Source organism: Corvus hawaiiensis, chromosome 22, assembly GCF_020740725.1.
Source record: "Corvus hawaiiensis isolate bCorHaw1 chromosome 22, bCorHaw1.pri.cur, whole genome shotgun sequence".
NCBI lineage: Eukaryota > Metazoa > Chordata > Aves > Passeriformes > Corvidae > Corvus > Corvus hawaiiensis.
The window spans coordinates 2308157-2331533 of record NC_063234.1 but is presented as its reverse complement, the minus strand read 5'-3'; the positions used below and the strand labels follow the sequence as shown (position 1 = coordinate 2331533).

Here is a 23377-nt window from a genome sequence, read left to right as displayed (position 1 = left end):
CCAGCAGCTCGTAAACGTGGCCTGAGTTGGACTGACCAATACCACAGTGAGACAAAGCCGTGGAGATCCTGAAGCACGACCCTTTCCTTGGCCTTAGGGTTTGGTGGATGGGACAAAGTTCTCTGTGCCACAGAAGTGACGGGGTCTCTCTGCACCACCCCAGCCTTTCCCGGGGGACCAAGTGCGGGGAGGATTTGCAGCAGAGCTGGGATTTGCTCCCCGCTCCAAGGAGAGCCGGGCATCCTCTGCCTCCCTTGGGTGCCCTTTGGGTGCCTCCCGCGGGCGGGGGGCGCGGGGCCGGGACCCCCGCAAGGGCCGGCGCGGTCCGTGCGGGCAGAGCCGGCGGAAGGAGGCGCCGAGGGAAGCGCGGGGGCGCGGCGGAGCCCGGGGCTCGCACCCCCGGCCGTGCCCGGACCCCCGGGCGGAGGGAGGGCGGGGGGTCCCGGCGGGGCCGAGCCCGCGGGCGGCGAGAGGGGCCGGGGCCGACCCCGGGCGGAGGAAGGGCGGGGTGAGGATGGCGTGTGGCACTGGAAACGCGGCCAAGCGCCGCTGCCGGGGCTCCGCGTGCGGCTGCGGGGCGGGGGGAGCCCCGCAGGGCCGGCCCGCAGAGCTGCCGCCGCTCGCCATGAGCCGCTCCCGGAGCAGCGCCTCCCCACGTAGGTAAATGCCCGGGCTGGGGAGGGGGCGGCCGGCGCTGCCTGGGCGCATCTTCCCCCCCGCTGCATCCCGCATCCCTCCCCTGCATCCCGCATCCCTCCCCCGAGCGGGGCCGGCCGGCGGCGCGGAGCCACCCGCGCCCGGGAGGGGCTGGGCCGGGGGCTGCCGGCGCGGAGCGAGCGGCGGGGACAGCGCAGCCCCGAGCCGGGAGGGTTCGTGGGGCTCATTTTGGGGGGGATTGAGGGTGGGCGCGGTGATTTGGGGGCTGGGGTTTTTTGGTTTGGTTTTTTTTTTTTTTTAATTTCCGATTTTTATTTGGCAGCGCTCGGCAGCGGGGATGATTTTGGGGAGGGTCGGGGGAGAGGATGCGATGAGGCTCCCCCGGAGTGGGTGATTTTTTTGCAGCCTGCCTCCTCCTCCCCCAGCCTCCCCCCCAACCCCCCACCCCGGGTTTGGCTGCCTCGCTTCCCAGTTGCTGCATGAAGGCTGTGCTTGTACCGGCGTGTGCCCGCTCCCGGAGCCGCACACCCGCCGCGACCGCGGCCGGGGGGAGCCCGGGGCCAGCGGCGGGGGTGGAATTTTGATTTTTTTTTTTTTTTTAAATTTTTTTTTTTTTAAAAAATTTTTAATTTACTATTTTTTTTTTTTTACCTGTCACATTCGTCCTAGAAAAATAAAAAAATAAAGCGGGCAGGGCGCGGGAGCCCGCGGCATCCCCGGCACGGGGGAGTGCGTGTGTGTGCGCGGGGGGCGCCCCGCCGCCCCGCCGCCCCCCGCCGCACCGCAGCGTGCGGGCAGCGAGCGCGATGCGCCCCGCGCTCGGCTCTGCGGAATAGCGCGGCCGCCGCTCGCCCTCCGCGGGCTGGGGGCGCACGGACCCGACCGCTGGCCATTCCCTATTGATGTCCATGAATGCAAACACCATGATTTTCATGATCCTGGGCGCCTCTATCGTTATGGTAAGAGATTTTGCTTATCTCCCTCCCCTCCATCGTCGTCCCCCAACCCCCCCCTCCCCTCCCCACCCCTTCCACCTTCCCCCCGCACTGTCCCTCAGCCTGTGCACCTCTGTGTGTGTGTGTGCGCGCGTGTGTGTGCCCCACTGAACACCAAAGATTCTTTTCTTGATGACTGCTTCAGTCTCTGGCAATCAAACTGGAGTCAATGTTTTATTCCATCATCCAGAGTTGACCAGATGCCTTGGTTGTGGGCTCTTACAGGCAATAGCTTGCTTGATGGACATGAATGCGTTGTTGGACAGATTTCACAATTACATCCTACCGCATCTGAGAGGGGAGGACCGAGTTTGTCACTGCAACTGTGGAAGGTGAGTTACCTGCAGAGCCTCTCCCTCCCCTGCCCCCTAGCCCCTTCCCACCTTGTCTCCCCGGGGAGGTGGTGACCAGCGACAGGGAGCTGCTGGCTGGGCTACCATCTTTGCATTCTGGCTGTGTCTCACCTTCCTCAGCAGCTCCTGCATGAACAGGAGCCGGGCTGAGGGGGGGTGGGGGTTGGTGGTTTTTTTCCCGGAAGAAGAGTTTTCTGTGCGCTTGGAAGTCCATTTTCCATGTTTGTGGATAGGCATTCGGGAGCCCTGGGAGAGTGAGTAACTTTGATTCAAACGTCTGTCATTTTGCCTTTGTTGTCAGTTGGGCAGTGATGTTCCCCAGCCTGTTTGTGGTCTGGGTGTTGCAGCTGGTGGTTGTGTGGCTTATAAATGGAACAGGGTTTGGAGAAATGAGAGGATCCCTGTCCAGGCCAGGATGTGGCTGTCTAGGACAGAGTCACTTTGAGGCTTTGCAATCTTTGATCAGATCTTAATTCCCTGTGGCTTTTCCTCCTGGGAGTTGTGATGCTGCTGGACACAGCACACCGAGGAGGCCGGGCTGTGCTTTTGGGGTGGATGCTGTGCCAGGAGTGGTGCACAAGTTTATGACTGGACAAATACCTGCCTCCCTCCGTAGCTCTTGGGAATGCTGAATTCTCCTAAACAACATCTCTCCTGTGTGTAATTGCTGAAGTGCTCAGCTTGAAACTGCGATCTGGCTGCTCTGGAATCCGTTCAGGCCCAGGGCTGAGTTCTGGGGAGGTGAATTTCCCCCTTCTCTGTGGGACTGCTGTTGGTGGTCCTTATCCTGCGCTCCCGGAGGCCTCGCTCCCCTCCTGTGCCTGGTTACTCACTGCCTGCGGGAGAGTTTCTTGTCTGTGGGGGAGGAAAGCAGCGCGAGGCTGTGCCAGATAAAGGACACGCTGGGAGAGCCCTCCCTTGTCACATCCAGCGTTTAGGTTTGAGCTTTACTCCTCTTGGAGCTGCCTCTGGAGCCAGCTGCATCCTGTCTCCCAGGCATCACATCCCCCTGGTGTCCCTGGAGTGGGAGCTGAGCTGGAGCTGGGATGTGCTTGGCTTAGTGAAGAGAGGCTGCTTTGCCCTTCCACGCTGCCTCGCGCCCCAAAGGTGATCGGGGCCTTCCTCCCCACGGTTCCTCCTCAGCCTCCTGTGACAGAACAGCAGAGAAGGCACCGGCAGCACCTCCGGGGCCAAGAGCAGCCAGGCCTGGGGGATGTGGCAGCACACTCAGCTCCTTGGGTGTCTCCCTCTTAAGGTCAATTTGAAAGACTGTGGGCAAAAAATATCCACAGTGTCTTCGACTTGTTTTTGGCAAGGATTTGCTTTTTCTTAGCTTTTTTTTTGGTTGTTTTGTTGGGGTTTTTTTGAGCCTTCTTGATGTTTTCTCTTAGTTTAGGACTTTTCCTCTGCTTCTTCCACCAGTTGTTCTTTTTGCTCATCGCTGCTTGGTTCAGTGGTGGTGAAAATGGGCTGCTGGTAATGGACTGTAACGTTTGGAGTGGCTGAGGAGTGACAGCTCTCACAGGTGGCTTGGCAGAGTGTCCCCTCTGCCCACGGCTGAGGAGGTGGCAGGGGCACCCCTCTCTGCTCTCCCTCTGTGTGTGTTGAGGCAGATAAATCGCCCGTGGCGCTCTCCACAGACATCACCGGGTCACTTCTTCGAAAGTGCACGAACCAGCTTCCAAACTGCCGAGCGCGGATGTGAGAGGAGGCAAAAAGCAAAGTTTATCTCTAGCCTCAGGTATGTGGGAGCAGTGGCTCTTGCCAGCAGAAACAGCCCACGAGCCTCTGCTCCTGCCTGACGAGGAGACTTCACAAACCCGCCCTGCGCTGCGGGACCTGGGGTGGCCTCGTGCTGAGGTTTGCTCTGAGCTGCTGCCCCAATGGCAGCGTTTGGAGCCCTCTGATTTACAGGCTGGACGTGCCTTGTCCCTCCTGTCAGCTGTCCAAGAGCTCGGCCCTTGGGGCAGGGAGCTCTCCCAGGCAGGGCTGTGTCCTGGAGCCTGTTGTCAGCACTGCTACCAGGGCTTGATGAAGAACTTAATTTGCCAATAACCAAAGGGAGTCCTTGGAGGAGGGAGCTGGCTGCAGTTCAGTGTGTTGCAGGGAGGAATGGGGAAAAGAAGTAAATGTTGCAGAAATGGAAGGGAAGGAGGAATTGGAATGAATGAAGATTGATGTGCAGTGGGCTGAGCTGCTGCAATTAATGATCTCCCTCCTGCCCCAGCCTGGGTCGCAGTGTCAGTCAGACCCAATAACTCATTCAGAAATGTTTTCCTTCCCACTCTCCCGTTCTGGTTGTCTCCTTCCTCAGGGCGTCAGAGTGGAGCCCTTCCCCAGGAATTGTCCACCATGTCCAGGCACCCAGGCTGGACGTGAGTACCTGGCCTTGGGCACAGCAGGATGGGCTCTCCAGGAGGAGCTGCAATCTGCCCTGAGCTCGTGTCCCTGTGAGGGCCTGGGAGCTGTTCCAGAGGTGGTGGCTGTGGGCAGGGAGGGCTGGCTCTGTGTCCCAGGTGCCAGCTGAGGCCAGGTGTGCCAGGGCATGGGTGGCTCTGGGCTCTGTCCTCAGAGCACCCTCAGCCTGGATCCCCACTCCCCTGGCAGTGGGATGGGCCCTGGCTGTTTCCAGCTCCAGTTTGGGACTCCCTTGTTCCTGTCCCCACTTTCTGCTCTGGCTGGGACCCGGTGTTGGTCTCTGGGGAGGCTGGCAGGCAGCAGCACGAGCCGTGCCCAGGCTCTGCCCACATTCTGAGGGCTCTGGGGCCACTGGAGTCCCCCAGGGGCATGGCCAGCAGGGCTGGCTGCTCCAGCTGCCACCCCAAAGAGCTCCTCAGGCTCATGGAGGCTGTGGCTGGGTCTGTCCTGGTGGGCAGGGCTGTGCCTGTCCCTGGGCTCTGCCTGTTCTCCCCTCCATGGGACTCTGGCCCAGCAGGAAGGTCGCAGGACAAGTGCAAGGAGTGCTGTCGATTGTTTTGCCGTGTCCCTAAGCATTCTTTGTGCTTGCAGTGGCTGGGGAAGGTCAAGACACTGGGGAAGGGAACCAACCCCACCTCCAGGTGCTGCTGGATGCTGATCCCCACCCTCACCCTTCCCTGTGGGATCAGGGCCATTGGGGCTGAAGCTGTTGCTTGTCATTTTATGCCAGGAGCAATTTGTTGGGGCAAGAGGGCCTGGGAGGTGCTTTTTGAGTCCGTGGTGTCAGATGGGAGCTGTGACACCTGTGCTGTGCAGAGTTTGGGTGGCTGCAGGGCCTGGAGCCCTGGGCTGGGGGGAGCTGGGCTGCCTGGAGCTGCTCACGCTGCCCTGGCCATGGCTGGTCCGTATTTGCAGTTTTTTAAGTGGCTCTGAGCCTCTGATTTCAGTCTGAGTGAGCCTGGGCTGGGCAGTGCCTTTGCCACGGAGTGTCCCTGCCCTGGTGGCCGAGCTGGACGTTCCTCTGGGCTCTGAGGGGTGGCTGATGTCCTCCTCCCTGCAGGTGAGGTGTCACCATCAGCCTGGGCTGGACTTTCCCACTCCACAGCAGCAGAGCCAAGGAGGGCAGAGCTGCCAGCCCCCCCCGGGCCATGGGAATGCATCCACAGCTGGGAAAACTCTCCTGGCACTGCCTGGGAAGGGGAGCTGGAGTGAGAATGTCAGCAGAGAGACAGGGCTGGCCCTGGCACCTGGAGCTGAGCCTGCACAGACGGGCTGGGCATGACAGGGACTGTTCCTGTGTCACATCTGCCTCCAGGCTGCAGCACGGAGGGGTGACAGCCACGCTCCCGCTTGGCACTCTCCATCCTCGGCGTGTGGAGGCGTCCAGGCTGCCCAAATCCCTGTGCTGGGCCCTGCCCAAATCCCTGCTCAGGCCGTGGCTGTCCCCGGGGAGGGCAGGGCAGGGCTGTGCAGGACTGCAGAGGTGCAGCACTGCCCTCGTCTGAGCCTCTCCGTCCCAGCCAGCAAAGGGTCCTCTCTGGAAGCAGAGAGCTGGCAGCAGATCAGGAGCTGGGTGATGTCATGCAAAGGAAAAACACCAAAGGGTGTCCGTGGAGGAGGCAGGGTGAGCTGGAGGGAGCAGATGACACCTGAACGGAGCAAGGATCTGCCAGAACAGCCTGGGGGGCTCGCAGGTTCTTGGTCTGGAGAGAACAGGGACCTCCAGAGCTCTGGCGTGTGTCCTCCTTGCCACTGACCTTCTGGGCGACCTTGGCTGAGCCTTTCCCTCCCAGGAATTGTCTCTCCCGTGAGCAGGGCTGGGAAGGGCCAGGAGGAGGGTCAGCCTCACCTGGGTGCCAGCACCCTGCAGCAGAGCTGGGGGCCCAGCCAGCCTCGGGTCAGCTCTTCCTGCCCAAGGGATGCTCCAGCCCTGCCCTCCCCGGGCTCTGATCCGGGAGGAAAGGGACCTGTCCTGGGAAGAGAGCGTGGGGACCCTGCCATGCCCTGGGGCTGGGCACGGGAATGTGTGAGGAGGCTGCAGGCCCTCCCCTGGTGCTGGGATCACTGGGGAGGGTGGCACTGCTGGCAGGAGGGACACGAGGGACGTTTTTCCTCTCTTTCCACCTTTCCCAGCCGCTCTGGAAACCTCTCTGTCCCCAGACCCTCTGTGGACGTGCTGGGAGCGCTCTTTGCCTGGTGCTGGGGAGCACCAGCACTTCCCTGGGCTCCTGGCAGCTGTGCCAGGGCGATGTTTCCACCAGGACCAGCACCGGGGAGATGTTTTCGGCGGTGCCACCACCCTGGTGTGCAGCCTGGCCTTGCTGGGAACGTCTCTGCGAGGTCTGGGCTGCTCGGGATGCTGAGGAACGGCTGCAAGGTCAGGCAGGGATGCAGGGCAGGAGGCTCTGCCTCCCTCCAGCCCTGTGGGGCTCCTGCCTGGGGGCTGGATAAGGCAAAATTCCCCCAAATCCTGCTGCAACTGGCGGTGGGGAAGGGGCTGGTCCAGCCAGGATGTGGCAGCTGCAGCGTGAGCCCGGGAGATGTGACGTGGCTGCCACTGTCACCTGCCCGGGAGGGAGCCGGGCTGAGCCGGAGCATCGGCACGTCCCTGTCCCCATCCCTGTCCCCATCCCTGTCCCCGTCCCCATCGGAGCGGGGGGTGAGGGGAGCGGAGAGGCAGCGCCGAGCTCTGTGCGCTCGAAGCAGATCCGTGGCTTTTCCAGCGGCTCCCGAGCCGGGCTGTGGCTGCAGCAGCCGCGCTCACACAAGGTCACCGCAAGGGACAATAGCGCTGGGGGCAGCCGGCAGCGGAGCCGCTGCCCCGGGAGCAGCAGAGGAGCTTTTCCCTCTCTGTCCCAGGCTGGGAATGGGGACAAGGATGCTCCAGCTCGGGCACGCGTGTGCGGACACACAGAGCGAGCTGCCTGTGTCACCTGAGCCGGGTGACAGCACATCCAGCCTGTCCCCTTCTGCTGCCCAGGAGTTTGTGGCCCGAGGTGTGCTGGAATTTCTGTCCCCACCTTTGCTTGTGCTCCCTGTGGAAGCTCCAGCACTGTGGCATTTAAAGTAAAACCTTATAAAACAAAGGCCTTGTTGCCTTTGTAAAATTGTGGCTCAGGCCTGTTACTTTGGCTAGAGAAGGGCTGTGAGGAAAGTCAGTGAGAAGAAAAGCAATTAGTTTTTACCTGTGAGAATGTAGTAACAACAGAAGCATGAAAGTTAAACAATAGAAGGAGAAAACAGCACCTTGAATTCAGAATGCTTATGCCATAGGTGGTGGTAGCACATTGTGGTTAGTAATAGCCAAGGAGTCTGTTGTAGCAGTTTAGCAGCCAATGAATCTGTAACAGGAATGATAACACACAAAAGGTGTATAAAAGAGGCTGCTTTGTTTAATAAATGGCTTTTTGGCCCTTGAAAGAGGCACTGTCCGGGTGTGTCGTGACCACCCCAACAGCGGCACAGCACAGCCAGGCTGGGCACGGCTTGGGATATCCCGGGATCCCCTGAGGGTGTGCACAGAGGGGAGGTGGCACGGGGTTAACCCAGCACTAGCTGGCACTGCCCAGGAATTGGTCCTCAGGAATCATTTGGTGCGTCCTTTTCTTGTAAATAAACACGGACAGAACACGGGTTTGGCTGGTGAGGGCCTCATGTGACACCTCTCTCACAGGGCCGTGGTCCCCAGAGACCTCACACCCACCCCTGAGCAGGGGCTGAGGTGATGCCAGGCTGAAGAGGGTTTTGGCTCTGAGGGAGGTTTTTGTCTCTGAGGGAGGGTTTTGTCCCTGAGGGGGGGTTTTGGCTCTGAGGGAGGTTTTTGTCTCTGAGGGAGGGTTTTGTCCCTGAGGGGGGGTTTTGGCTCTGAGGGAGGTTTTTGTCTCTGAGGGAGGGTTTTGTCTCTGAGGGGGGGTTTTGGCTCTGAGGGAGGTTTTTGGCTCTGAGGGAGGGTTTTGTCCCTCTCACGAGGGTTTTGGTTGGTGAAGTGAGCCCTGGCTGCTGGGCTATGGCAGGGTTGTGTTCTGAGGAGCCAGACCCTGCCTGCCCTGCCCTGGCAGTGCCCTGGAGGAGCTGGTGGGGGTTTCCTGCGCCCACCCCCTGCTCAGCTCAGAGCTGACACATTCCCCCTCTGGATCTGGGCATGTTCCAGTTTCCAATCCCCCGGGCACGAGGTGGGACCCTGGTCCTCTGTGCACTATTAATAACGTGCTGTGCTGATGGGACGGGGTCTGATTCCCTCCTGGAACATCCCCCAGGGCTTCAGCAGCAGCAGAAAACTTGTGGGGCTCTGTCCCTGCTCTCGTCCCCGTCTCTGTGAAGGCAAGGGAAGGATAAAATTCCCTGCAGCCCAGCTCTCCCAACTGTTGCAGCAGCAGGAAAAATTCATCTTCCCTGGGCTTTGCTAAACTCCTTCCAGAAAACTCCACAAAGTGGGAATGCAGCTCTGGGATCTCCTCTGTATGGAATTATTCTGGTGACTTGGGGTTCCCAAAAGCTGGAGGGCTGCAGAGCCTGAGGTGTTTTCCTGGGGAGCTTTAGTGACAGGAGGCTTCTCTTTTAAGGAAATTCGCACCTGGGATCCAAACTTTGGTTTCTAATTGTGGGTAATGGAGTTTCCTAATCCAGGCAGGGCAGAGGTCTTACCCTCTGTTGAGTTTGGCCTCCCATGGAGCGGCAGGCACTCCAGCTCTGAGCCTGGCCTGGAGCCACGGGCTTTGGGGACAGTCCCCTGCACAGGGAAAGGGAGCTGGTGACCCCAGAGGAGAGCCAGGCCCTCGGAGCTGCCCTGAGGTGCTGCTCAGCAAAGGGAGAGCTGGAGGAGATCCCACTGCAGAGTGCAGAGTCAGCCTGCACCGACACGGACAAGGCAGGCAGGAGGTGACCGTGTCCCTTCCTTGGTGCCTTGCGAGCAGGGAACGAGGGCTGAAGGGGAGCAGGGTGGGAGGAACACCCCCTGTGAGGGGTGAGGAGCCCTGTGCCCGTGTTGGGGCAGCACTGGTGGTGTTGGTCTGTGTGTGACATCCCTGAGCAGAGGCAGGGGTGAGCTCCAGGACTTTCCTCTTCTGGTGAAAACCACCCCAGAGCTCTGTGCTCGCTCCTAGGAACCTGTCCTGGGGGTGTGTGGGGGGGGGGGGGGAGTTTGGGTTCCCTGAGCCTCAGGGATGGCTGTGTTAGTGCTGGGGGGGGTTCAGGTGACACAGCACAGGTGACACACAGGGCTTGTGACACGGCCACGCAGAGGAGACACAGCCAGGCCCTGCCCAGGAAGCTCCAAGGAGTCCAGACTTTGTGGATTCAGCCTTTAGGCTGTGCCTGTGCTGCAGAAAGCAAAAGGGAGGGAATTGGGGCCCGGCCAGGTGTCCCTGTGTCGTGGGACATGGGAGATGTGTGTGTGCAGGGATTTGGGAAAGATTTGGGGAATCGTGGCACATGGGAGGTGTGTGTGTGCAGGGATTTGGGAAAGATGGAGCATGGGAGATGTGGGTTTGCACTTCAGGCATCGGCAGGAATTTGGGAAGAATGGGATGTGGGAGATACGCGTTTGCAGGGATTTGGGAAGCATAGGACATGGGAGACATGGGTTTGCGGGGATTTGGGAAGCATGGGACATGGGAAGTGCTTGGCTGCATTGATGGGAACCCTCCCATTCCTTTTGGGGAGCCCTCCCTCATGCAGCCTCTGCCCCCGGATTTTCCAGTGCCAAAAGAGGGAAAATCTCTGTTCCAAACCATGCAGCATGAGGAGGCAGGAGCAGGGCTGCCCTCAGCCATCAGAGCTGCCATCTCCCGTCCCTTCCCAGCCTGCTCCCTTTTGCTGGATGGAAATGGGGACTGGAGGGTCTGGTTGCCACCCCGGTGCCCTTGCCAGCCCTGTGCCAGCACCCCCGGTGCCTGTGGTGCAGGTGGCCCCCATTAAGGCAGCGCTGAGATTAGGGCTGTTTTCAGAAGGTTCCTTTGAGTGGAGGTTTGTTTGTGTAAATATTTGGACGTTTCTCAGGCGTGATTATCGAGCAACCTGCACCTCATGAATATTCAGAGGCCTCAGCGATGCCTCCTCTGCTCGGCGAGTGGGAGCAGCGCCTGGGCGAGGAGGGACGGGATGCTGGGGACACTGGGCAGCGCTGGGACAGCCCCGTGCTCCTGGACTGGAGGCACTGGCGATGCCAGGATTGTGGTGGTGGAAGGCACGCGGGGCTGGACCTCACCTGGCTGGGCGTGTGGTCACTCCTGGGGTGTGGTCAGTGCCCGGCTGAGCGAGGCTGGGCAGCCTCGGCGCTCCTGGGAAGGTGAAGAGCTGCTCGAAGCAGGTGCAGAGCTCCAGAGCAGAGCTCTGCCTCCTGCATCCCCCATCCTCCGGGATCCTCCCACCCCTCACAGCTCCCAGGGACCTGTCACTGCTCATCCCCTCCCGTGCAGCCCCCACAGCCCTGCCTGGTTTTTTTCCTACTCTACAACTCCCTCACCCCATCCCTGCCATTTTCCTGCTTTTCCCCAGGTGAACCTGGGTTTTTCAGCTTCATCCCAGGCTTGGTCTCTATCACCTCATGGCACAAACGAGCCCAATCCCCCTCCTGGCAAGGGGCAGCCTCTCCAAGCCCTGGGAGCCTTGGGAAGCTTTGGAGCTGGGAGAGCTGCTCCTTTACCCCTGGAGGTGTTCAGGGACCTGGGGGAGCTTTGCCAGCAGCTCCAGTGCTGGGAAGGATTCTGGCTTTCTGCTCCAGGCAGGAATTGCTGCCTGGTCCTGGAGGAAGCCCCCAGATCGAGGAGCAGGAGTAGCTGAGGTGGTCTTGGAGCTCGTGGGACTTTTCCAGGAGCGAGAGGCTGCAGGAGGAATTCCTTCCTGTGCCTCCTCTGTGGCTGTAAACATGCTCTGCCCTGATGTGTGAGGGACACGAGCCTCTTTTCACTGAGGGAGAGGGGACACAGAGCAGCAGATCCTCTGTGGGGACATCTGCGGAGCCCAGGGCAGGGCAGCAACAGGACAGTTGTCCCTCCTCCAGGGGATGGTGGTGGTGGCACTTTCAGGGCTACACAGCTGCTCTGGTGGCCTCTGCCTCCAACATGTGCCCTCTGCATCCCGGGGGTGGCCTCGTGCCATCCTTGATCTCCTCTCCTGTGTTGTAGATGATGAGCCGGGGCACAGGGAGCCGTGTCAGGAATGTGACATCAGTTCCAGCCGTGGGGTTTTGTGCTTTGCTCCCTCCCTCTGTGCTGACAGCAGCACAAAAAGGCAGGACAGCCCTTCTCTTCCTGGGGATGGTGGGAGGAACGGGGAGGAAAGGTGAAAGAAAAATCTCCACTGATTTTTTCGCCCCTGTTTCTGCCCCTGCTCCAGGCATCATGTCCATTATGTCATCCCTTACGACGGGGACCAGTCAGTGGTGGACTCCTCGGAGAATTACTTTGTGACTGACAATGTAACCAAGCAGGAGATTGATCTGATGCTGGGACTTTTGCTGGGCTTTTGTATAAGCTGGTTCCTGGTGTGGATGGACGGGGTTCTCCACTACGCCGTGCGGGCCTGGAGGACCAGCCGACGGTATGGTAAGTGCTGCTCCTCCTCCTCCTCTTCCTCCTCTTCCCTCAGTCCCTGCCCTCTCCTTGGGAGCTGGAAAAGGCCAGCCTGATGCTTTATCCCACGTGGATGTGGCACAAACCTGGCCAGGGATGTCCCGGCCCTATTGATGCCGGGAGCTCGATGGTGCTCGCGGGCCGCTCCCAGCTCGGGATGTTCCACGATTCCCTGACCCGAGCAGGGGTGTTGGTGTGGGAATTCTGTGGGCAGAACATCTTCGGGCTGGACCAAAATTCCCCAGAAAAATCTGGATTTTTTTTCTTTTCCCTAGTGCTGCTGGGAGAGCAGGCTGGTGTTGGTTGTGTAAAGCTGTGACATTGTGGTGACAGTGACAGACATCTGCGTGGTGTCAGCTGAGGTTTCCCACCCTCACAGCTGTCCAGATGGGGAGATGTTTTGTTCAGTTGTGCCATCAGCCCCACGGGGGAAAGGATTGGGCAGAACAGTCAGGCTTTGGAGCAGTTAAAATCCTGAATTAACACCCTGAGGAGCACCCAAAGATGCTCCTTCAGAGGCTCTCTCTGCCCCATGTTCCTCCCTCAGCACGGGCATCCCGTGGATTTTAATATTTGGAGGAGAAAAAGATGACAGGAAAACGATTAAATTAGAGAATGACTCGAAATTCCCTCAGAATGTGCCTACAAATCTCCATCTCTCCAGCTCCTGGCTGATGGTGCTGTTAAATCACAACTCGGAGGAGAAGGAGAAGCGAGCGAGAGGAAGATTTATCTGCAGGCCTATCAGAAATTCTAATTAGGGAAGTGGACTCTCTCTTTCTAAAAACTCAGATAAAAAACGATATTAATTTCCCATCAGTCTTCCCAAATCCCCAGCAGCAGTTTCTGAGTCAGGACTCTCCCGGGGCTCCGCTGCTGCTGCTGTTTCCCAAGCAGGGGCTGATTTTCCAGTGAGATCTCAGGTTCTGAGAGCCAGTTTTGGGGCTGTGACTCCTGATTTTCATCAGAGATCAGAGCTGCTGGAGGCAGCAGGGCTGGCAGGAGCTCTCCTTGTGGTGAGGTGTTCTCCAGAGCTGGGATCACCACCCAGCCTACCCCTTGTGAATGGAGGCTTTTATTTTTAGTAATTAATTTAGTATTTCAACTAATTGATCTCTTCTGTTTCATTTTTTCCCCCCTCCTGGTGTTTGCCTATTTTAAGGCTTTTATAAAAGGCTTGGCCAACAGTGCAGTGAACCTAAATATTTCCTATTTATTCAGAATCAACGATGCAAATGAGTAATTTTAAAGGCAGCAAGCAGAAAGGAATTTGTTTCTTTGTTGAACAAAGTGAAAATTCCCTTCTGAGGAAAGAAATGGAGCCAGGGGCAGGGGAAACACAAATTCTGTGCTGGTACAGGGCGAGGAGTGCACGAGCACCACTCAGCAGTGACTCAGTGTCACACTGGGGCCTGATCAGCTCCAACCATGGCCTGTTACAATAACCTGGAGCTCCTTCCTGGTGGGAGAGGTTTCTCAGAATAGCAAATATTCCATAGGAACTCAGACAGCAGCTCCCTAGTAGCTGCAGGGCTGGTCAGGGCAGTCGCCAGCACCTCACAGCCGTGGACTCAGAGACTTGTTTGGGATGGAAAAGACCTCAAAGACCATCGAGTCCAACCCACTCCCAGCACAGCAGCTCGTCCTTGGGCCATCTGTGCTTCTCTGGGACTTCCCAGTTGCCCTTTGAGGAGTTGGGCTCTGTGTATTTCTGGGTGGAATCAGGCAAAATTTTCATGGGAGTGGGTGGCAGCTGAAATGCTGCTGCAGGGAAAGGTTCCTGGGCTGAGGGATGAGCTAATGGGTAAAAAATGACCCTGGCCAGGTGTTGGGGGCAGAGGGTGGCACTGGTGCCACAGCCTGTCCCTGTGCAGCCCTGAAGGGAGCTCAGGGGTGGCTGTGCCTTGGGACAGCACCCTCACCTCTCCCTGCAACCCCTCACCTTCCCTCTCCTCCCTGCCTTCCAGACAATTCCTGGTCTTGGATTCCGAAATTTTGTAACTTGAAGGAGTTCAGGAAACGTCACCACCGGCAGTACGAGGAGGCCACCGGGAACATGGTGCACATCAAACAGAAGCTGTACCACAACGGGCACCCCAGCCCCCGGCACCTCTGAGGGACACCCTCCCCTCCAGGGACTGCAGCCAGCTTTTAAAACACACAGGACTTCGCTCTTCCTCCAGGGGAACAGCCTCTGGTTTGCTCCCAAGCCAGCTGAGGACAGGATTTTACGGAATCCAGCCCGGGTGTCCATGGGTGGACGCGCCACGATGCACAACTAAGCCAGTCCTGGATGCTACGCAGCCAAGACATTGCACTGTGTTCCACATTTTATTGTCAGACTCGTGTATATATGTAAAAAAAAAAAAAAAAAAAAAAAAAAACAAAAAGCAGACAAACAACAACGACAACAACAAAAAACCCAAAAAAAGAGAGAGAGAGAGAGAAAAAAGAGATTTGCATTATACTTTCAACCCCCCCTCCCCCCCCCTTTTCAGCTGTCCTGCACATCCAGGAATGTTGGCCGAGGGGATGGAGGTGGGACAGCACGAAGAAGATGCAGAGTGTCTCATCCAAGAGCTCCAGTCCCCCGTTTCTTTGGTCCTCTGGCTGGGTTTTGCCCTGCTCTGCCCCTCCCGTGCCTAGAATGGCTGGGCTGGGCACAGGTTTGGCTGGGGACTGCTGCCAGCGGGGGCGGGGGGAAGGCACAGTGTCCCTTTTGGTTTTGCTTTGGTTCACGTTCTGGGGAGTTGCTGCAGGGGAAGGAAGTGCTGGGGATGTGTAAGGGGTTTGTTGTTTGCAGTGCTGTCCACTGAAAACCTGCCTTAAGCAACCCAATCTCAGAGCCAGGGGGATGGGGCTGTGAGGGCTCAGCCCGGGCTGGTGCCGCTGGTGTGGTGGCACTTTTGGTGGCAGGGCTGCTGTCCTTCACTGGAGGAGGGTGGGATGTGTCAGATCTGACTTGTCCTTCTGCTCATAAACACCCCCCACCCCTTGCCTGGGAGGAAAGGAGCTGCTCTGCCCCTTTTCTTGTGGGGTGAGCCCGAGGTCCTGGTTAAAACACCCCAAAACCACTGACAGCGCAGTGAGGGGGCCCTGAACAGCCTCACTGCTCCTGCACATCAAACACCCCCCTTTGCCTGTGGGGCTTGGCTTGAGGGACACACAGAGACTTGGGCCTGAAGCCAAACTCCTCTCCAAACATCCCAAATGTCCCCAAGGCTGAGTCAAAGGGTGAGGATGCTCCGATGTGGTTTTGCCTTTGCTTCCCCTGGTGTGGATTTCGAGGCTCTGAAAGGAACCTCCCCCTCCAGAGACCTCCTTTACTCCCAGGCAGAGGGGTCTGAAGGTGCTGGAAAGCCCACGGTGGTGGTGTCTGGTCCCTGCTCTGGTCCTGTTCTCCTGAAGGCAGCAGCAGCAGGGGAGCCCAGGCTGTGGGATGTGCTGGGCAGCACAGCCAGGGTGGGGAGAGGGAGGATTTACTGGGAGGGAGGAAGGAGGAGGGAGATGCTCTCCCCAGGAATGTGACAGCCCTGAGCCCCCATTCCCCCTTCATCCATCGTTTTGTACTGAGTGGGTTTGGCTGAAATGGGGAAAACACCCAGAACTGAAGGATGGGGAGAATTGCCAGAACCTCTCCTTTCTTCCACGGATTCCTTGACACTCTGAGTGGCCTCCTGCTGTTTGATGGCAGGGAAAAGGACACCACGACTCCTGCCCTTCCCTCCCTGCTCCAGCTTCTGTGTCTTGGGTTTTTTTTTTCTATTTCTTTTGCCCAGTTCAGTTAATTACAAGCCCCCAAACTACCCAAACATTCCCATTTCTCTGCCATCCCCACCTTTGCTATTCCCTAGTGCCTCTTGTCTTGGAGCCCCAGGTTCTTTCTGGACCTAAACAACTGCCTGGTCCATTCTTGTGTCTGTTTGGCTGTCTGTCATTCCTGGCTGTGATGTCTGAAATTCCTTAGGATCTAAGGAACACCTTTTCCTTGAGCAGCTCCTTTCCCTTGCAGCCTCCTGGCAGGGAAGAGCAGGGACTGTGTTATCAACAAGTCCTCAGGGGGGACAGCATTTTGTAGGGGAGGAAATTCCATCGTGATAAGGACAAATATCGAGTCCCTGGGATTGGTTATGGGGGGAGAAAAAAAGCACTTTAAAAGTAATTTTTCCACTTGCAGCCTCTCACAAGAGAGACTTAAGGCAGTGACCTAAACTCAGACTGAATGTAAAGCCTGGCTCTGCCCTGCTCTAGCAGCTGACCTTGGTTGAAATATCATTAAAAATGAAACAACTGGAAAGGGTGAATGGCTCACACCCCTTAAGTTTGATCTGTCTGATCCACAGAAAAATTTTATAAGAATTTGAGGCTCTGGAAGAAAGGGGGAGAAAAAAAAAATCTACACGGTAAATATTCCTGCTGTTTAAAACCAGAGTTTTAAAAAATCTGCAGCTCTCTCTTGCTCACACTTAGGCAAAAAAATAAACCAAGAAATGCTCTCAGTGCAGTTAAATTTACTGGGAGTAACTCACTGGTCTGTAATCCAGGGAAAGCAGGCAGGTTTTGTTGAGCAGGGTCGTCCCAGCACGCACTAAACCAGCAGGATTAATCCTGGGGAAACGCTCCTCATCCTGAATGAACGAGGGCCAGAATTCCTCCCCGTGCAGGGTGGGAATCCTGACCCAGCACATCTGGGATGGTTTCAAACTCCTGGGCAGGGACACCAAAACCAGGAGAGTTTTTCCTGAGAGCCTCAGGTCTGCCCTGTCTCCTCTTTGGGGAACGAGCTGCCAACGGGAAAGCAGAAGTGAAGGAGGCAGCTGTTTTGGGGTGTTACAGCCAGTTTTGGGGTATTGCAGTGGGTTTTGGGGTGTTACAGCCGGTTTAGGGGTATTGCAGTGGGGTTTGAGGTATTACAGCTTATTTTGGTGTGTTGCAGCTGGTTTTGGAGTATTACAGCTGGTTTTTGGTGTGTTGCAGCTGGTTTTGGGGTATTACAGCTGTATTTGGGGTATTACAGCTGTTTTTTGGAGTGTTGCAGCTGGTTCTGGGGTGTTGCAGCTGGTTTTGGGGTATTACAGCTGGTTTTGGGGTGTTGCAGCTGGTTTGGGGGTATTACAGCTGATTTTGGTGTGTTGCAGCTGGTTTTGGGGTATTACAGCTGGTTTTGGGGTATTACAGCTGGTTTTGGGGTGTTGCAACTGGTTTGGGGGTATTACAGCTGATTTTGGTGTGTTGCAGCTGGTTTTGGGGTATTACAGCTGGTTTTGGGGTATTACAGCTGGTTTTTTGAGTGTTGCAGTGGGTTTTGGGGTATTACAGCTGTTTTTTGGAGTGTTGCAGTGGGTTTTGGGGTATTACAGCTGTACTTGGTGTGTTGCAGCTGTATTTGGGATATTACAGCTGTATTTGGGGTGTTACAGCTGTATTTGGGGTGTTACAGCTGTGTTTGGGGTATTACAGCTGTTTTTTGGGGTGTCGCCGAGCCAGCATCACCCGGCAGCCCCTTCTCCCCTGCTGCCACCATCCCTCCTGTCCCTGCCCCAGCTCCTGAGCCGATGCTGCTCCAGGCTGAGCCCTGCCAGCCCTGTCCCTTGTCCCCGTGTCGCAGCGGGGCCGCTCTGCCGCCACCCCGTCGCTCTGTGCATGTGTTTGTTTTGTTTCTCTCCGCTCGTGGGGGTGTTTTCTCCTCGTCGAATTGTCCCCGCTGTGCTCGTGTTGACTCGTTTGCTGTTCTCTTGCCTCTGATCCAGTCTCCGTACACACCCCAAAAAAAAATAACACACCAAAAAAAACCCCAACCCCAATAACAACAACACCCGAACCCAGCAACAACCCCAGGCAAAGAGGGCTGAGTTGGGAGCAAATTTGGCAGCAGGGAGTGGGCACAGCAAGGTCAGGGCTGGGCAAGGAGCTGGGCAGAGCCTGGGGAAGGGAAAACAGGGATGAGAAGTGTGGGAAGTGCAGGACAGCGGAGTGGGAAGTGTGGGCCCCGTCTCAGCGCTCGCCCGCCAGATGCTCCGGGGGAGGCTGCAGGCTCTGGTGCTGGGGGGGATCTTGTGGGGTATTTTTGGAGCAAAGACACAGCTCAAAACTCCATGTGCTGGTTCTCCAGAGCTGGGATTGGTGCTGGGAATGTTCTCTTGTGGTTTTGGTGTGAGGAGCCCCTCTGGGAAGGTTCTCCTGTGGTTTTGGTGTGAGGAGCCTGTCTGGGGATGTTCTCCTGTGGTTTTGGTGTGAGGAGCCCCTCTGGGAAGGTTCTCCTGTGGTTTTGGTGTGAGGAGCCTCTCTGGGAAGGTTCTCCTGTGGTTTTGGTGTGAGGAGCCCCTCTGGGAATGTTCTCCTGTGTTCCTGGTGTGAGGAGCCCCTCTGGGAATGTTCTCCTGTGTTCCTGGTGTGAGGAGCCCCTCTGGGAATGTTCTCCTGTGGTTTTGGTGTGAGGAGCCCCTCTGGGAACGTTCTCCTGTGGTTTTGGTGTGAGGAGCCCCTCTGGGAATGTTCTCCTGTGGCTTTGGTGTGAGGAGCCCCTCTGGGAATGTTCTCCTGTGTTCCTGGTGTGAGGAGCCCTTCTGGGAATGTTCTCCTGTGGTTTTGGTGTGAGGAGCCCCTCTGGGAATGTTCTCCCGTGGTTTTGGTGTGAGGAGCCCCTCTGGGAATGTTCTCCTGTGGTTTTGGTGTGAGGAGCCTGTCTGGGGATGTTCTCCTGTGTTCCTGGTGTGAGGAGCCCTTCTGGGAATGTTCTCCTGTGTTCCTGGTGTGAGGAGCCCTTCTGGGAATGTTCTCCTGTGGTTTTGGTGTGAGGAGCCCCTCTGGGAATGTTCTCCTGTGGTTTTGGTGTGAGGAGCCTGTCTGGGAATGTTCTCCTGTGGTTTTGGTGTGAGGAGCCCCTCTGGGAATGTTCTCCTGTGGCTTTGGTGTGAGGAGCCCCTCTGGGAATGTTCTCCTGTGGTTTTGGTGTGAGGAGCCTCTCTGGGAAGGTTCTCCTGTGGCTTTGGTGTGAGGAGCCCTGGCCTGGCCGCCTGCATGGGGAATGGTTGGGAAGGAGAGGTGTGGAAAGCAGAAATCCATTGCCTCACCCAGTAGCTCTTTTTTAAACTCAAATCCCATCCTCAGTTCTGGCTCTGCTGAATAAACCCCTGGCCAATATAAACAACAAACAGTGAGAAGGGCCCTTCCTCTTTGAGGAACAGTTTGGGAAGGTGTCTCCTGTATCCCATCCATGCATCCATCCACTGTGCCCTCTCACTGCTGAGCCAGCCAGGGACACCTCAGCTGGCCCATCTGGCACCACCTCATCCATAAGAAGCCCAGGAGAGAGCCTGGGATGGTGTCCCAGGCACTCACAGCACGCTGGGGTGGGTTTAGTTACTCTCACTGCTGTTCTACCTCATTTTCTGGTTGCATTTTCAGCTGGGGGAAGAAGAATCCCTGCTAAAAAGGGGTGTTGAAAACAGCCACTGAGGTGATGAAGGCACTGGAGCATCTCTCCTTTGAGGGAACTGGGAAAGCTGGGACTGATCATGCTGGGGAAGGATCAATCCCTGTAGGGAGAGTGCAAAGAAATGGGAGCAGGCTCTTTAAGAGGTGTCCAGTGATGGACCAGAAGCACGAAATGAAACATGGGGGGTTCTACTTGAACATCCTGCACGTGGTGAGAAGGGAGGGTGATGCTCACCTGTGCTGGAGGGAGAGGCTGGCAGGAGCTGAGGGGCACAGGGAGCTCAGTGTCACTTCAGATCTCACCTCCCAGCACTGTTGAACATCCAGCCCGGCATTGATGAAGAGGTTTGGGTCATCACAGAGGTGATGAAGCTTCTTCTGCATTTTCAGGGGGCTTGGAGGGTAAAAACAGCCAACAGAACCTCCCAGAGCACCTCTGGATGTGGAAGAGCAGAAGTTCTTCCATGATTAGAGCATGTGGTACAAATAGAGACACTTGGAGCCATCATTTTCCAGCCTGGATGCAGCGGTGGGACAGTTCTGGGTTTCAGTGAGCAGCAGTGGGACGGAGAGCAGGGAATTATCTGTTGGGCAGGGACACAGGACTGCTGCTTCCACCCTGGGATGGGGTGAAAGTGAAAAGTCCCCTCAGCCCAGCTCCCTGGGGTGGCCAGGAGGACAAGGAGCAGCAAGTGAACTTCCTGAAGGAAATAAAAGACTCAAAGAAAAAGAGCCAGGCCTGTGCCTTCCCTGCAGGTGGGGCAGAGGAGAGGGAAGCAGAGGAGTGGGAAGATGTGGCAGAGTCAGGAGGAGCCGCTCGGCCTGGCTGGGCTGTGGGGGTCCTGCTCCGGGTGTTCAGAGCTCTGCGTGTCCCCACGTGTCCCCTGCATGGAGCCCGGCCCTCCTTTGGCACCTCCAGCCATTTGCTCTCGTTTCTTTTGCAGTTTCACCTCTCGGCATTCCCAGCAGGGCTGACCCCGGGGTGGCTCAGTCCCAGCTCCCACCGAGGCAGAGGAAGCCCTGCACTCACTGCAGGGAGGTTTTTCACTTGTGACACACCAGGACAGAGCTTGGAGTGCTGTTTTCCCTGATCGTTAATCCCTCTTTTCTTTTTTTTCCTGCACCCAAACCACTTCTGCATGCAGCAGGCAGGGAGAGGCACAGCACAGACTACCAGAGAGAGAGATTAAACTCTGCTCCGAGTCTAATCACAGGATAATCTCTACTGTGGTTGAAAAGCAATAATGGCTAATTTTTTTACTAAATACACTTGCACAGGCAGATGTCACCCAGGGCTTGTGCTCTCCAGTGGCCAGAGGGGTGGCAGCCTGTGCTGAGGCTCCGGGGAGCAGCTGAAGGTGCAGAGAGCTTGGGGTGGGGGAGGCAATAGAAAAAGCACACTGTGATTTTATTTGGGTCAACGAGTGAGTGTATTTCAGCCATTCCTTCCCTTTCAATAAGATGTTTGTATAATAGAGAACCAGTTCAGCTCCTGGAACTAAGCCCGTCCTTTGCTGTTTGTCAGTAAAATAGTTTTTTGCATGTTTTTTGCATCTGAGTGGTTTTTCCAACCCTTTGAAGCCAGTGATTCCCCCTGGGGCACAGCTGGGGCACCACAGAGCAGCAGCTCCCCGGTTTGGGGCAGGGGGGTGACAGGAGGAGGTGCAAACAAGGCTGGGGGGTGGGGTGGGAGAGCTGTCCTGACCTCTGAGTTCTGTGACATCACAGGACACCGTCCCAGATTTTCACCTGCCTGGCTCCTGCTCGTTGGGATAACAGGGGAGCTCTAAGATCTTTAAAAGAAGATAAAATATTTCACTAAATTTTTAAAAAAATATTAAATATTAAATTTAAATATTAATATTAAAATGTTTCACTAAAATTCACTAAAATTCTGGATGCAAGCTGCCTCCAGAGAGGAGCCTGGGCCTCTCCTGCCCGTTGCCTGCAAGGGCAGGAAAGGCAGGAAGAGGGCAGGAATCTCAGGCCTTTGGCATGGAAAAGTGGGATCATTTCCCATTCCAGCAGTACTGGAATCTGCCACCATGAACCAGTTCTTCAGCGTCTCCCATTCTGCTCCTTGCTGGCACAGGGCCACCCACACAGAACAGCTCTGACCCTGCCACAAAGGTGGTGATGCAGGACTGGTTCCACGAGTCTGGGCACAGCTGGCCACATCTGGGCACGTCCCAGGCTTGGTGCAGACAAAGCAGAGCAGACAATAAACCCCAGCACCCGAGACAAGGGCTGATAGAAGATTCTGAGTGGTTTTTCTCCACCCAAAGCACAAGCACAGGTTGGCAGGGAAGCGTTTCCCGGGGAGATTCCCACCTTCCCGAGTCCCAGAACAGGGACGCGGTGCCAGGGCAGCGTGTGGTGCTCACATCCCTGTGCTGCCACAACAGGAATCTCCTCCCAGCCTTTCACATTCCAAAGCAAATCCTTCAATGGATGGCAGCTGGGAGTAGCCAGAGCTGGCCAGGCTGTAAATCTGTCCCCCAGCTGCAGGGCTGAGGCACCACGACCACGTTTCCAGTGGCAGGGCCAGGATGGGAGTGATGGATTGCCCACGAATCCATCTGCTCTGGGATTTGCTCTCCAATGCAAAATACCATTTTAATAAAGTGCTGCTGGCTCATAACTGTGTCAGGAGAGGAGATAACCTCAGCCTGGGGTTGTCAGGCCCTGCCTGGAGTGTTAAAAAGCTGGGTGCCACCTCCACAGGGACAGCAGTCGCCCTGCAGCTGGCAGCGAGCCAGGGACAGATCCCTGCATTTAAACCTTGGATGGGGCAGGAATTGAGGATGACAGGCAGCCTTTCTTCCCCTTCCTGTCACCTTCCACAGGAGCAGCAGCAGCGACAGCAACAGCCCGAGGTGTCCAGCGGGCAGCAGGGCATGGAAGCATCTCGCTGGCAGCCAGGAAAGGGCACAGGGAGAGGGGCAAGGAATGGCTTGGGAAGGCAGGATTAGGAGACTTGGGAGCAAAAGGGCCTGGGATGCACCTGCCCAGCAGCTCAGGGCACAAGGTGTGAAGGAAGGAAGTGTGTGGGAGTGGATGGAGAACTGTGCTCCCTGTGGAAATGAAAAGGGTCACCCAGCAGCAGCGGGCACAGGTCTGTGCCTTTCCTTCCATGCACTGGGAAGAGATGGAACTGGGCTGGAAGACTGAATCCAAGGAAAACAATTTGTCCACAGCACCTCTGCCCCTCTGTACCTGCCTCACCTGGCAGATGGAGCACCCTAAGTCCCCTCAATCCTCCTCCAACAGGCTCAACCTCTGTTTTTTCCTGCTCCACCTCCTCGGTTGTCCCAGCCTGGGTGCCAGCTCCCCCTCTGCTTCCTAGGTGGGATGTGAGGCATCTGTCACTGAGCAGGAGCTGGATACAGGCTGGATCCACGCTCCTGGGCACACCCAGCCCTGCTCCTGCTGCCAAGGGCACAAGTGGGGGTGAACCCCAGGCACTGCTCTGCCCAGAGCCACCAACAGCTCTGGGAAGGAGGGTGAGAACTCCCTGGGGATTTCAGCCCCACAGATGCTGCACAACCTCCCAGGGGCTGTGCAGGGAGATTGGGAAGGGAGGGAAGGAGCAGGTGAGCCCTGAAGTGCTGCACTCCTGGGATTCCAACAGCACCAGGCCTGCACAGGAGCTCTGCCCAGCTGATTCTGTGAGGATTTTTGGGGGTTCACACACACAGGACCAATGCAGTGCCCTGCAGATCCGCCAGTCCCCCCAGAGCTGCCCCTGCTGAGCAGAGCATGCTGCTCCCCCTGCTTCCATCAGGGCCCGGATTCCATCTGCAGCAGGAATCAGCAGAGAGCTGAGGCAGCAGCTGCGGTGCCTCTCCCAGCTCCACAGCAGCATTCCAGCCCCTGGGATCAGCAGAAGCACGGGCACGCAGCACAAGGACAAGGCAGAGCACCTTTCCCCTCCCCCTGCTCCTCC

General features: G+C 57.0%; 2 protein-coding genes across 7 annotated transcripts; both read left to right on the top strand.

The window, feature by feature from the left end:
• The first annotated feature begins 560 nt into the window (after positions 1–560).
• On the top strand, positions 561–20973 carry TMEM240 (transmembrane protein 240). Of its 3 annotated transcripts, none has more exons than XM_048326443.1 (4): positions 561–660; positions 1878–1984; positions 11759–11967; positions 13962–20973. In XM_048326443.1, exons 2-4 carry the CDS (start codon positions 1893–1895, stop codon positions 14108–14110), a joined length of 450 nt encoding a protein of 149 aa, XP_048182400.1. In that variant the 5' UTR covers positions 561–660; positions 1878–1892; the 3' UTR covers positions 14111–20973. The 3 variants fall into 3 exon arrangements, with proteins under 3 accessions (XP_048182400.1, XP_048182399.1, XP_048182398.1); XM_048326442.1 differs by lacking the exon at positions 561–660 and adding an exon at positions 1439–1616; XM_048326441.1 differs by lacking the exon at positions 561–660 and having other exon boundaries at positions 1711–1984.
• Positions 16627–20973, top strand: LOC125337111. 4 transcript variants are annotated; one of them, XR_007207965.1, is made up of 3 exons: positions 16627–17296; positions 17338–18128; positions 18249–20973. XR_007207965.1 is itself a non-coding variant. In XM_048326440.1 (3 exons), the coding sequence occupies exons 1-3, from the start codon at positions 16627–16629 to the stop codon at positions 17799–17801; spliced, it is 1095 nt and encodes a 364-aa protein (XP_048182397.1). In that variant the 3' UTR covers positions 17802–20973. The 4 variants fall into 4 exon arrangements, 2 of the variants coding, with proteins under 2 accessions (XP_048182397.1, XP_048182396.1); XR_007207966.1 differs by having other exon boundaries at positions 17338–18888; positions 18969–20973; XM_048326440.1 differs by having other exon boundaries at positions 16627–16813; positions 16853–17296; positions 17338–20973.
• Positions 20974–23377: the final 2404 nt, after the last annotated feature.